Here is a 12681-nt window from a genome sequence, read left to right on the forward strand (position 1 = left end):
TTGAATGTCAGCAGACAGCAAGAAGCCTCCCAGATCTCCAGATGCATTTGAGATATCAAAAAAGTACTCCAGAGTGTTGTTCAGCATGGGGGTGAGTGGATTTGTTATATTGGATTTAGCTCCTGTTGACTATTATTCTGATAAGTTTTGCCTTAATAACACTAAGAAATATATAATGCTTGTGAGATAGTTACCCTTGTTCAACGCTGGTGTTTGGCCTCTGACCTGAGACCGACTCTGAGCTGTCTGCCAGCGACGGCACCACTGCCAAGAACCTGCACAGAACCAAAAGTTTACTCCACAACAAAAAGTAGACGAAGTAATATCATACAGATCGGACGGATCTATTCATTGGCTCATCTATCCATCCATTTGTAAAGAGACAAATTTATATAACACCATCAGGTTTCGGGTCTGCCTCAAAGTTACCTCCCTGCTAAAGATATGCCTGATTCAGCAACTCCGAGGCAAAGGAGAGTTTGCCTGGGTCTGATAACTTCTAACTTAAATGGATCAGAAAACCCAGGACTTTACCCTTTACTCAACTGAGCAAAAGCTTATTTGAAGGGATGAGGCCCTGATCCCTTCCCATAACCTGCTCCACTCACCACAACGCCTTAAAGAGAGACTCAGACAATTTTTTCTTTGAGGCACACACCCCTGAACCCGAGGGAGCATTTATAGGCCACATTTATAGATTGCAGGCTGAAGGTTAAGGCCTAAACATGAAAGCATAACTAAAGCATCTGTACAAACCCAAAGATGGGACCGAAACAAAAAACTTTCCCTTAGGATCCAGCCAAAACACAGCTGAAAACAAATGCATCTGTATGCCAAGAGCATTGATTCAACATCCCCTTAGAAAGGAAAACGAGTTTATTTCTCTTCCATTTTGACCTGCAAATAATTGTGAAAAAGGCTTTTAAATTTGAATCCTCTACCTTTGGTAAACTTTGTTTCGGACTCCCTTCTGGAAGGCCAGCAGGTAGTTCCTTCCATCTGCAGAAAAGACTTCCACTGCCATCGGCTGGAGGGAAGGAAACAAGAAACAGGTTTTAACACAAAACTAGGATCTTTAACGTTAAAGGTTTGAGCATCGATATCATTATATTTATAAACAGTACCATAATGTTACAATAAGGGTTTTCCTCTTTACTCTTGCCTCATTTGGCTTTTTGTGCATATAAAAAGCCCAGGAAAGTAGATCATCCTAATTGGACATATTTCTAATCTAAACCCGTTACAGAGAAATAACAAAATTTTTACTGAGATTATTCTCCAATTACAGCAAAATACAGTAAATATATTCAGACAATAAAAAAAAGCATATAGTATGTCTTTGTGTGGTTTCTGGTTCTTGTTTGGACTGTTGATGCTAACCTGTAGCAGGTATCGCCTCTTGTGAACCTCCTTGATGTCCTCGTAGGCAAAGATGCTGCAGGTTCTCTTCAGCTGGCTCTGGCCCTGCCGCGCCCCTCTGGGGATGATTGCCTCATGCAAACTGGAAAGAAAACACAGACCCAAATTTATTCAATTTTCTTCACAGATAAATGTATCCCCTAAAGGTTTAGCTTGCATTAAAAAACTATTACAACATAAAAAAATAAAGGGAAAATTAGGACTTTATTTTCTGAACTTTACACAGAAAAATCTAAATAGCACAAAACTTGTAAGACAAATAAAACTGCATTCAAAATATTGTAATTAGGAACAAATGCAAATTCATTGATTCGTCACTGAACAAATACCATAAATCAAATGATTATTAATAATGTACAGCTTTAACTGCCACATTTATCCTGAACAATTAAATAGCAAACAAAAAAAAAAACTTCCAGAAAATAAAACGGCTGCAGTAACCTGGTGATAAAAAGTGTGTGCACCATCAGATCAGATTTTTGGTAAAGCAGTTCTGTCTGTCTGTCTGTCTCTGCATTGAGTCTAATCTATAGGCATCGATCAGGATGCTCCACCTTGACCTCACAGCAGGAATCCACTCTAACCAAGTTTACACACTCTACTCGACGCACGCAACAGATTAACTGCTCAATGGACTTTGACTAAGCTGTCCCAAAACTAAAGTCCTTTACCTGTATAAATGAATGGGGCACTATCATGGGGGCACTATCAGCTACCTCCAGCACAGGGATGGCATCAAGCTGTATGCTAAGAGTAAACAAAACACTGACTTGCTGATCCACACCACCAGGATCTGCAGCAGGGACATTGGAATGTCATTCAGGCTGGAGAAATGTGGCCGGATGGTAACAAGGAGAGGAGCAGGTAAGCCGCCCATATGGGATGTACCACCGACAGATAGCTGAAGTGGCTGATATGACCAAATCCTACCAATAGCTAGAGAGGGCTGGGATGAAGGAAAGCATAGAAGCACCGATCATGGCAGTACAGGAGTAGGCCTTGAGCAACAGAACAATGGAGGCCCAGATCTACCATATCAGGAAAAACCCCAGTTTTAGGCTCTCCAGCGAGGTCCCAAAAACAATCCACCCTCAAACAGCAGAGTGTAAGACACTGGCAGTAAAAGGAAAACATGGCACATCATAACCAAGTGAAACATCTGTGCAGAATACGAACTGATGACCCCCTGGTTCCGAATGTGGTGGAGACTGACAGAGTTAAGGTCCTGTGGCACTTTCAGACACAAACAGATAAAATGGTGGTGGCCGACCAACTGGACATTATGATCAATGATAAGCAGCAGAGGGCAGCAGCAGTGGTCAATGTGGCCATTCCATATGTTAGAAACATAAAAAATAAACGAGAGATTGGAAAAATACGAAGGCCTGGATGGTGACGGCAACGGTAGTGCCTGTGGTCAGTGGAGCATTCGGGGCAGTAAGCCCCACATCAGAGCTCTCAGTCCAGAAATGTGCATTTCTAGGGAGAGCTAAGAAACTCTCAAGCTCCCAGGCCTACGGAAGAGGACCCGAGCTTGAGATGAAGGAACTAACCACCATGCCCAGGAGTATTAGGGGTGGCTAAGAGAGCAGTTATGTAGTAAACAATCCAAATCGAGATCCTGAATTTAAGTTTTGTTGAACATTTCCTGTAACGTTCAGGAAATGTTTAGTAAAGGGCGGATTATAGTTCTGCATCTGCACACATCAAATGTCGGTTGCGTCTGGTCGCGAACCAGTTTTGCTGGTATGCAACGTTGGTCTGGAATTTCTAGAGACGCACAGCAGTTTCCCGCCAAAGCTCTAGGGGAAGCCTATTCGAGAACTCATGAGAACTTCGGCGGATGGTCACGTGAACTTTTTCGGCGGCACTGGTTTATTTTCCAAAACCACATATCTGAAGCATCTCACAAGAGGCTGTACTTCCGAACCTACTTGATCAACCTTTCGTTGTGGTTATCCATTGTTATTAATACTCCTCAGCTTATAAAGATGGCGCACCCTGGCACCGAAGATCATTCTACTTACCTGTTCAAATTAAGGGCAAACACACTGATTTTAAGTTATTTTCACTCATTTCTAGATCATTTTTTACTGCATAACAGCCCCACTAGCATGATGCTGCCACTACCATACATCCCTGTTAAAAATGTGTTGCACAGCACTGGTTTTGTGTGTAAATAATAAAAAAAAAAAAAACTCATGAATTTGTGACCTAAAGCTAATGATTGCCTTCATCAGAACAAAGCAAAGTATTGTGTGATTAAATATGACATATGTGATTTAAGCCATGTCAGGATGTTTCCATAGGAAAAAGATGTTACCATCTTCTGATTCTAAGATGAACTGGTTGTTTTATATTCACCACAGCCCTAATCAAAAATTTCCATTCAGCTTTTCCATTTTTGCCGCAAGCCCCTGCACAGCCTCACGCTCCAGTTTCCAACTCATACAGGACATATGTCGCATTAAAGCTGGAAGATGTTTTTATGATCAAAAAATGGCATCAAATAAATCTTTGAAAGAAACTAATTAATTTCTTCACTCTCTTATCAATAATGTATTGCCTTGTGGGATCATAGGGAAACCATAGGCAGTACAACCCTTTTAAAAATAAAAAAGTGCAGCAACCATCTGCTGTCATTTCCTTTTCTTTTTTAGGCTTTTGGCCAATTGTGTCTCACAGGAAAAGGAAGAGTCGGCATCCTCAAAAAAAAGACACATTTATAAAAAGCTTTGTTGAGTTTGACAACGCATGCTCCATCCGTAGCATTACATCATCCCAGCAGCTGCGGTGTCCAGAGGGATGATGTCATTGTGAAGGGGTAGTGCAGTCGGAGTGCTGCCCGTCCGTCAGCCGCGGTTCCAGACATATTAACAGTTCTGGAGGTGTTGGTGTACAGCGGCAGACAGGGAGGGGATGACTTACTTGGGCGGCAGCGTGTCGATGTCCCTGATCTCCCTGGAAACGGTCATGGTGTAGCCGTCAATGACGTAGAAGTGCTCCTTGCCGAACAGCAGCAGGCCCTCGCTGGTGTCCAGACCCTGCACTCTGGCACAGCGGTACATGTGCTGAATCTGCAGGAATGGATGATAACAGACAGCGGCTTAAAAAAAAGACTTCAGAGAAAGGACACTCTGAGCTTAGATAAACAGTGTTCAGGGAAAACGTCGGTGAAGGAAAGATGAAAGGGAGAATCCACTGAGCGCACAGAGAAGTGTCAGTGAGACAGCTTTGTGCAGAACATCAGATACGTTTGATAAGATGCTGCAGCGACCCTCAGAGAGAGTCCCCCATGCTAACATTTTATATGTAAAGGAAAAAAAAACAAGGAGGGAAAAAAACAGGAAGAGGAAGAAAAGATAGAGGAAGATGGCAAAAGAGTAACAAAAAGAAGAAGAAAATGATAAAGCAAGAGAAGCTATATAAGGTAGGAAATAAGGGAAGGATGAAGAGAGAATTTAGATATTTCAGTGCATCTTCTTAACCTTCTCCCCTTCCTCCAGGAGGCGCAGCAGGGATGTGTTGTCGGTCCTCTGCTCCTCTTCCGGACCTCCTGACTCCAATAGCTGGTCCTGCAGCTGTTCTTGGCTGTCCTCGTCTGCACCATCCGCTGTGGACCGAGACCTCTTCAGAGGAGCCTTCACCAGACCTGGAGATCACAGGGGGAAAAAAACACACCTCAGGGGCAGATCACATAGACATTCGGTTACACTAAAAATGCCTTTTATCGCGTCTGGGAGCTTAGCGTTCATCAGTGAGATCTAAGTCATCACCAGTACCTTTCACTCTAGCGATAGTGTCCTCCCCGTGCTCCGGTTCGTGCTGCGTGGTCTCCCCCTCTGTGCTGTGCTCCACAGAGTGCTGGTACATCCCCGGATTCCCTGACAGCAGGCGCATGTAGTATTCCTTACTGTCATAGCTGATGGCTCGGCGGTACCGCAGAGGCTTCTGGATGGGAATGAAAAGAAGGTGAGAATCTGAGGCACAGAAAAGACTTCTGAAAAGGACATTTAAGTCGTTTCTTTCTCATGTTGATTTTTTTAACAAGCAGACATATTCTCTTCAAATATACTAAATCTGACAGGAATAGCTTGAACTAAATCAGTTTGCTTCCAAATCCATGTTTGTGACGTGAGCAACAGCGCAAAGGAAGAGAAAGGTTTAGATTGTGTACCAAAGGCAAGCTGATAGGTCTATACATACTTTCAGCCAAAACCACAGACAGGTGCACAGTGCAGGAGAGCATGTGGTCATCGGATGCTGCAACCGCGTAAAGCCATGTTTTAGATTCTTTTAGCTGTATAGTTAAAACATGCATTCACACCAGACAGAGCTGAGCACTGGGTTATTCTTATTATCATTCACAGGGACATCAGGAGGGTACCTGAGCTGAGGGGAACAAGGGCACCAGAGGTGGGGAGGAAGGCTGGAAAAGGTACAGAGAGGAAGGCTGAAACAGTTGATAATAGCTGGGGGTGTTCATATTTCCACTTAAATATAGATCCTTAAGTATACAGAAAACGTCCAAAATAAATAGCTTTCATTTCTTCTCGGTAACAAGGAGAGGACAAGCTTTCATTTCTTCTCGGTAACAGGGTTCTTCTGTACCTTAATGATTGGCTTCTTTTTAACCCCTCACAGGCCTCTTGGGATACATGCTGGCTCCTTGCCCATGTGTCACGGTTGGGCTTCAAGGTCAACTTGGAGAAGAGCTGCCTTGTTCCATCTCAGACATCCACTTTTCACAGGATGCAGATGGACTCAACAGCCATGATGGCTCATCTGTCTGTTCACAGGGTGAACGACATACTCAAGCTGGCGGTTTCCTTACATCACCTTCTTGCAGATGCAAGGCAAACTGACCTCTGTCACTTATGGTGTGCTCTTGGGTTTGCTCTTTCCTTTTCAAATGTGGCACAACAGCTTTCTTCTTGATGACATCGTACACATACATCTCAGGCTCACAGTGACATGGATGTGCCTCTATGCCCTGGCCACATGGCGAGACCGGACTCAACTGTTCAAGGGCGTCCCTATGGGAATAAAGGTGTGTCGCAGGGAGGTGGCCACCACAGATGCCAGTCGCATGGGCTGGAGTGCTGGGTGGCAATGCGCAGTGGTTTACGGTCTTTAGGGTCGATGGGAGCACAACGAACATATAAATATAAATGTTCTGGAGCTGCGTGCACATGGCTGTCCTACCTAGAGGGGAAGCATGTGCTGGTTCAGATCAACCTCTGTGTTTTCCGATGTCAACCATCAGGGAGGTCAACGGATCAGCACAACTCTGAAGGTGTTCAATGATCTCCTAAAATGGGCCTCTCTTAATCTGTAAACCCTCAAGCAATGTATTTACCCGAGATGTACCCAGGGTTTAATAATATCTTTAGTTAACATGAGATACAATGTTCCATAAAGTGCATTTAAATGACCCGGTTTATATAAGGGACATTTTCTGGGTTAGGATTTATTTTAAATAAATCAAAGCGAACGAGTTCAGCTCCACATCCAAAGAATAACGTATTAAAAAAGATATATATTAGGCAAACATAAAGTAAAATGAGTGGCATTTTCCTCATGGGATATGTTATCGGTATGTAGTTCATCCACACTCATGATAAAATATATCCCTACTGTCTGTCTAAATGATTCAAATGTACTGATAAAAACTACAGTGATTTGATTTCGTAAGGGTTAGATTTACCTTGTATCCATTCATGTGGTGAAGTCCCTCCAGGTAACATTTGATGTGAATTGGTGCTCTGTGGTTTAAATGAATCGTGTCTAAACTAACCTGGAACCTTTTAATCAGCTGTGTTCAGCAGAGACCCAAAAGGATTGTCTTCTGGGTATATGTTACCAGATCTCAGCTTACTACTACGGGATAAAGAAGAAGAAGCTGGATTCTGTCAAATGTAAGAATATAGGATGGAGATCTAAGACTCTTTTTTATTTTATCTTTGTTGGGCAAGTAATTCAAGTCTTGTCTCTTAAACTCAAAACACCCTGTTAACAATTCTGCAAGGGATTAGAGAAACCTTATAGCTTACACTTGTAGCTTTTCTGTCTAATAAAAGCACATACATTGAAACTGAAAAAGTAGAAAGTTTGTAAAACTGGTTCATCAGGGAGGATTTTCTTGTTGTAGAGCTGAGTACCTGTGCAGAGTTGGTGTTTGTTTCGGTCTCAGGGATGTATGGGTAGTGAATGTAGAACATGTCATTGCGAACCATCTTCTTCCTCATCCTGCACGGCCCCTCCGTCATCTCCAGTGTGAACTTGTCCAGGTGGGAGCCGATAGGCGGGCCCCAGAGGCCTCGCTCCCGCAACAACTCGTACTCGATGGCCGCCCACTCTTCGGTCACATACTTCAGGGCGTTCTGCTGCCGCTGGCGGACAGAACAGATGGATGAAAAGCTGACGGTGAGTCACTTTAAAAAGGCTGCTATGAATTATAAATGGAACTGCAAAAATGCTTCTGTAAAGTCGCACTGCAGTGTCCCTCCTATTTGGGTACCTCTTGATACTCCTTATACTGCATGGCAACAAGATCCCGAACCACTGCGATGTGCGTGAACATCCACTGGAAAGTCTCCTGTTGGTCAGAAATGGAAAATGAAACCCGACCTAATATGGGTTGAACTAAGTGATGTTCGATGCGACAAATTTACCAGAGCAGACGGGCTGTTCTTGTTCAGGCTGTTCTCCTTCTTGTTGCGTCGCACACCGGTCAGCTTGGACAGGCCAAAGCCGCTGCTAACTCTGGAGAGTTTGGACTGGGCGGCTGGCGCTGCAGCTTCCCCGCGACTGATGTACTTTTTCTCATGAACTGATAACGCAGAGAGAAAAAGTCCAGATTACTGCCTTTATTTAAACTATAAGCCCTCAGGATTAATATTACCTAATTTTGTGGTAAAGGTTCAGACAGCAGATTAAACTTGTAAACCAACCGCTTAGATCTGCTCCATGAATGGATTACACAAGAACAAAATGCTAAGTGTTGATTTTTAGGAGCATTTCTACGTCTTTAAATGATGTTTGCATTGTTTTTATATTTGTACAAGCCGCTGTACGAGCTGTATTTGAACGCACAATAAAATTCTAACTGTAGGGAAGCCTACCTGGTCAGGACCGCCACCGCAGAATCTCATAAGCTGTGAGGCATTTTCGACTTTCTGTTAAATGCTTCAGGCTGCTGGGTTTAGATATTCTCCAGTATCAGAGTGTCTGTTTTTCTGCTATCGCTTTTTAAAGTTGCGTTAAAGATCGTTGTTTCTGTACCCAAATAATTCCAAACTACTACTTTCTATTTTAGAGGAGCAGATTACACTCATTGTTTGCTGGTTCTTCATGGATTTTGTGTCACTGAATGAATACACTTTAAAACTTCAGAACATCTGGTTGTCTGCCAAACTCTCTGGCTGTAAAACAGAAACCACTTTAAAATATCAGCAGTAACCTGCTTATATCGGTGTGAATCGACACAGAAGTCAACGATAACAGAGTTGTTTTTACAAAGAGCCGTACAGCCATGCCCTTTATGAGTACGATTGGGTTGAATGTATTCTGAGTTTTTTCCCTCACCCAGGTGGTTCTGCCAGCTCTTCAGAGCAGGTTCCTCCAGAGCAGGGCGGGCGGTGCTGATGTCCACGTGTCCTCTGTCATTGCATGGCAGAGACACTTTGAAGATGTCCTCCAGCATCTGACGCTTGCTGTGCATCAGCTCCGTCCACACGCGGTTCACGGCCTTCAGCAGCAGCTGTCGCCCTGCAGGAGGGAGAAAACTTATCACGTTAAAAGTGGTGATGTAAGGCTGCTTTTCTGATCAACTACCTGTGTTCTGATTGTAGAGCTGCACAAAGAGTCTACCTCTATTCAGACGGACATTTTAAAATAAAAATCGACTCAGGAAGAAAACGATTCCATAGATAAATGTATGAAAACCTTCTGTTTGGATCTTGTTTTTAGGGGAGGATGAATAATAAGAACAAGAATAAATCCCTCTGCGTACAACAAACCCACACATGAGTAGAATGAGCATAGTGTCTCACCCTCGCTGACATCATGGCTGTGTGTTGAGTCAGTTTCATTCTCTGCGGTCATCATGACGTGCCAGGTAGTCATCCTGGCCTCCGCCTCCAGACCGAAACCTTCCACGCTGCTGAGGAGAGAAAAACAATCATGGAACAACACATCCTGCAGGTAACTGTTTGGCTCTTAGGTTGTAGACACATCAGATCCCTGGGGTGGGACGGCATGAGACTCTGAGGGAATCTGATCACACCTGCTTTAAAGTTCATAAAATGTCACTACAAGCTGCACATCTGTTACAGATAATGTTGTTTGTCCCCAAATCCCACATGCAACACAATTCTATGTGGGATTCATTTGCTGCATATTCAAACTAAATCTGTTCAAAAACTCTATGCTTTTTTTCCCTCTAAACAAATAAAAACATTCCTGCCCCTGTTTGCAGATGTCTGTTTTTTTTCCTTCTTACCTCCCGCTGTGCAGGCAGATGAAGCAGTGAGCCAGGCAGGCCACAAAGTCCTGGTCGTGGTTGCCCGGTCCGAGCACCAGATTGCGGTTGACCGTCAGGACTCGCAGGGCGTCCAGCAGGGCCACCTGCTGAGCTACAGTCTTGTGGGGTCGACAGAGTTGGTAGAGCACCGTCCGGTTCAGACAATGGTAGATGGTGTCCAGCGACAGACCCTGGGACCGTCTCTTAGACTGGAAGCAGACTCAATCATTAGTCGGCTGTGTACACACTCTGGTTGTTAGCTTTTGTTGGTACAGCCTTCTAAACTAACTGCAATGAGGCTTTGAGTTGTAAATACACAAACTTTACTAGAAAACCTGACTGTTAAAAACAGAAATAACTGACAATAAGCAGGTGGACAGAAATAGCACTAATCACATAAATATATTTCAATAGCACTTTTACTGCTTTATATTTATATACTTTATATTTAAGGGAAACATATTTTAGGACATTACAACTTTTTTTATGCTTTTCTGTGCTATATACACTCTTTTTATATTGTCTGTTGTATTTTTATCTTTAATGGCATCTTGCTTTATCTCTATCTCTATGCCATTTGTACTCTATATAAGCTACTAGAACCAGAATTTCCCTGAAGGAGTAATCCCAAGGAATAAATCAAGTTGAGGTTGAGTTTATGTCCAAGTCTAATGCTACGTTCGCACCACAATGTTAGGATTATTATCATTGATGATGTGTGAGTTTATTACACCTTGGTATTGGCTGCCTGTTGCGTGTCAGAACTGATGTTTTCCTCAATAGTCTAATTAAGACAGTTCCTCTCTCTGGACATACAGTAATAATCTTCATTCTGTACTTGGCAAAGATTTGGAAATGGAATGAGAGCGGTGTCCTTCAGCTAAGAACGAAGTGTAATATTTTGATAAGGCTGAAGCAATGAATGTATAATCATCTGCTAACGTGTATGATGTAAAATATGATGATGTGGCAGACTGGAGTTGTATAAAATGCCTTTTTAACTGTTAATCTGGACCAGTTAATCCTGAGAGGTGAGCATGGACGTGTGTAGCTGCCTTCTGCACACTCTAAGCAATTTCTCTGATCGGAGTAAGATTACAATTTCTATCAAAATCAGTTGTCATGTCTCCTGGTTATTTAATACATATAAGTTATTTAAAGAGTTTGTCCCGAGTGATCTCTTTTCAGGAAAAAGAACCTGTGAGATAGAGCGCCAAGGTGCATACATAGAGCCTATCTTTAACAACAAGCAGCAAAAGTGCTGCTTCATTTTTTATGCTTGTACAAGTTTAGTTCTGATGTGCGGCTAAAGCCTCTTAACTCTAGCTGCGTGGTCGAAAAGTGGGTCTGATGCACGTTGGGCAGAGCTACCCTATCCTTTCTTTGCCTGCACAATGACAGCCATATTTGCTATAATTAGTGGGTAAAAAGTAGTTTTAATGTTTTTAAATGAGAAAGTCCACCGGAAAACAATCTGTGCCTTCAGTTCATCAAGATTACAATCCTGCCTTCAAATATTATTTAGCTGTCAGAGCAACTCAGATGCCCGTACACCAGCGGTGTTCTGTCACTAGGAATCCCGTTCAACAGCAGCCTCTGGCCCGGTCGCCTCTTTGCGGTTTTCAAGTACTGTTCACGGCGGCTGGAAGTAGATGTTAGCGTTTTCACGTACGTACACCCAACTACAGGATAATAAAAGCTAAATGATCACTCCCCTGATCATAGCGCTCTGCATCAGCAGTGCGGTGTCTGTCTCCCTGCCAGCTCATAAATTAGCTACTCTGATTGGTTGATGTGGCACATCGAGTAGCAAAAGTTCAATTTTTCCAATCAGCAGCAGCTGCTTTCGCAGTGCGTCCCGCACATCAGATGCACAACAGGCGCTGTTTCAGCTGCTCAGACGCGCTGCGCCTGCTACTCAAACGCACGCTGTGGGACCTTTTGGTGCACCAAGATGCGCGTCAACCATTGACTATGCATGTAAATTAGCTGCGTCTGCTTCCTCCGCTGTTTTACATGTGAACGTAGCATAAGTCTAAGCTACTTTGGTGATCCAATCTTTATGTGCTGTCCAATAGCCACAAAGTCATGTTTTATTTTGTATTATACTCTGCTTCAAACTCCCATGTACAAATTATATCCATCAGGTGTGAACTAGATATGTTTACCTCAAAATACCCAAATGTCTGACAATTCAGGCTTTAATGTTAATGTCATTTTTGTCAAAATGTTTCAATTGAAATGGACAAATATGGTTTAGAGTTACTGTACATCCATGCTGCTAATCTAATGGCATTTTCTAGATGGATTGGTTCAGTTAACTTGACAAATAACTAAATCAACCAGTTTAGGAGGTACAAATACCCCAGTCTGTGTCTCACAATCTGCCACAGTGATTCAGGAGGACATAAATTACCTGAAGCTAACAAATGTAGGATAAATACTACTGCTACATTTTATGGAAGAGATTCCAATGAGCCATTTTTGGACATACCTGTCCAATCAGCTGCACAATGAAGTCCACCACCAGCTTGGAGTCCTTGTTGAACATTCCCTGCCAAAGCTTGTCCACCACTCTCTGGGTGAAGTAGAAGACGTTGTTGACCAGGATCTGATAACTGCCCCCAGTGCTGAGAGGCAGAGAGGCGTCTTCACCTTAAAGATGAGAGAAATTTGTATTTTCTTTATTTAACATGGGAATTTAGGCATTTACATACATTTCTGTCAAATTTTGTTAC

The 12681-nt window shown here is 43.0% G+C and overlaps 1 protein-coding gene across 1 annotated transcript in view; it reads right to left on the reverse strand.

Moving 5' to 3' along the window:
• wdfy3 (WD repeat and FYVE domain containing 3) overlaps window positions 1-12681 on the reverse strand; it is a 93124-nt gene that overhangs the window by 13811 nt on the left and 66632 nt on the right. Inside the window, exons 36-48 of the mRNA XM_015373615.1 lie at window positions 12438-12598; window positions 9923-10152; window positions 9474-9583; window positions 9007-9189; window positions 8094-8251; window positions 7940-8017; window positions 7581-7811; window positions 5202-5370; window positions 4908-5071; window positions 4348-4496; window positions 1381-1501; window positions 942-1027; window positions 195-275 (exon numbers count right to left, since the gene is read on the reverse strand). Of these exons, the coding sequence (XP_015229101.1) occupies window positions 195-275; window positions 942-1027; window positions 1381-1501; window positions 4348-4496; window positions 4908-5071; window positions 5202-5370; window positions 7581-7811; window positions 7940-8017; window positions 8094-8251; window positions 9007-9189; window positions 9474-9583; window positions 9923-10152; window positions 12438-12598 (1921 nt within the window). The remainder of the gene's footprint in view (window positions 1-194; window positions 276-941; window positions 1028-1380; window positions 1502-4347; window positions 4497-4907; window positions 5072-5201; window positions 5371-7580; window positions 7812-7939; window positions 8018-8093; window positions 8252-9006; window positions 9190-9473; window positions 9584-9922; window positions 10153-12437; window positions 12599-12681) is intronic.

The sequence above is a fragment of the Cyprinodon variegatus genome, unplaced genomic scaffold (assembly GCF_000732505.1).
Source record: "Cyprinodon variegatus isolate N-32 unplaced genomic scaffold, C_variegatus-1.0 Scaffold89, whole genome shotgun sequence".
NCBI classification, from domain to species: domain Eukaryota; kingdom Metazoa; phylum Chordata; class Actinopteri; order Cyprinodontiformes; family Cyprinodontidae; genus Cyprinodon; species Cyprinodon variegatus.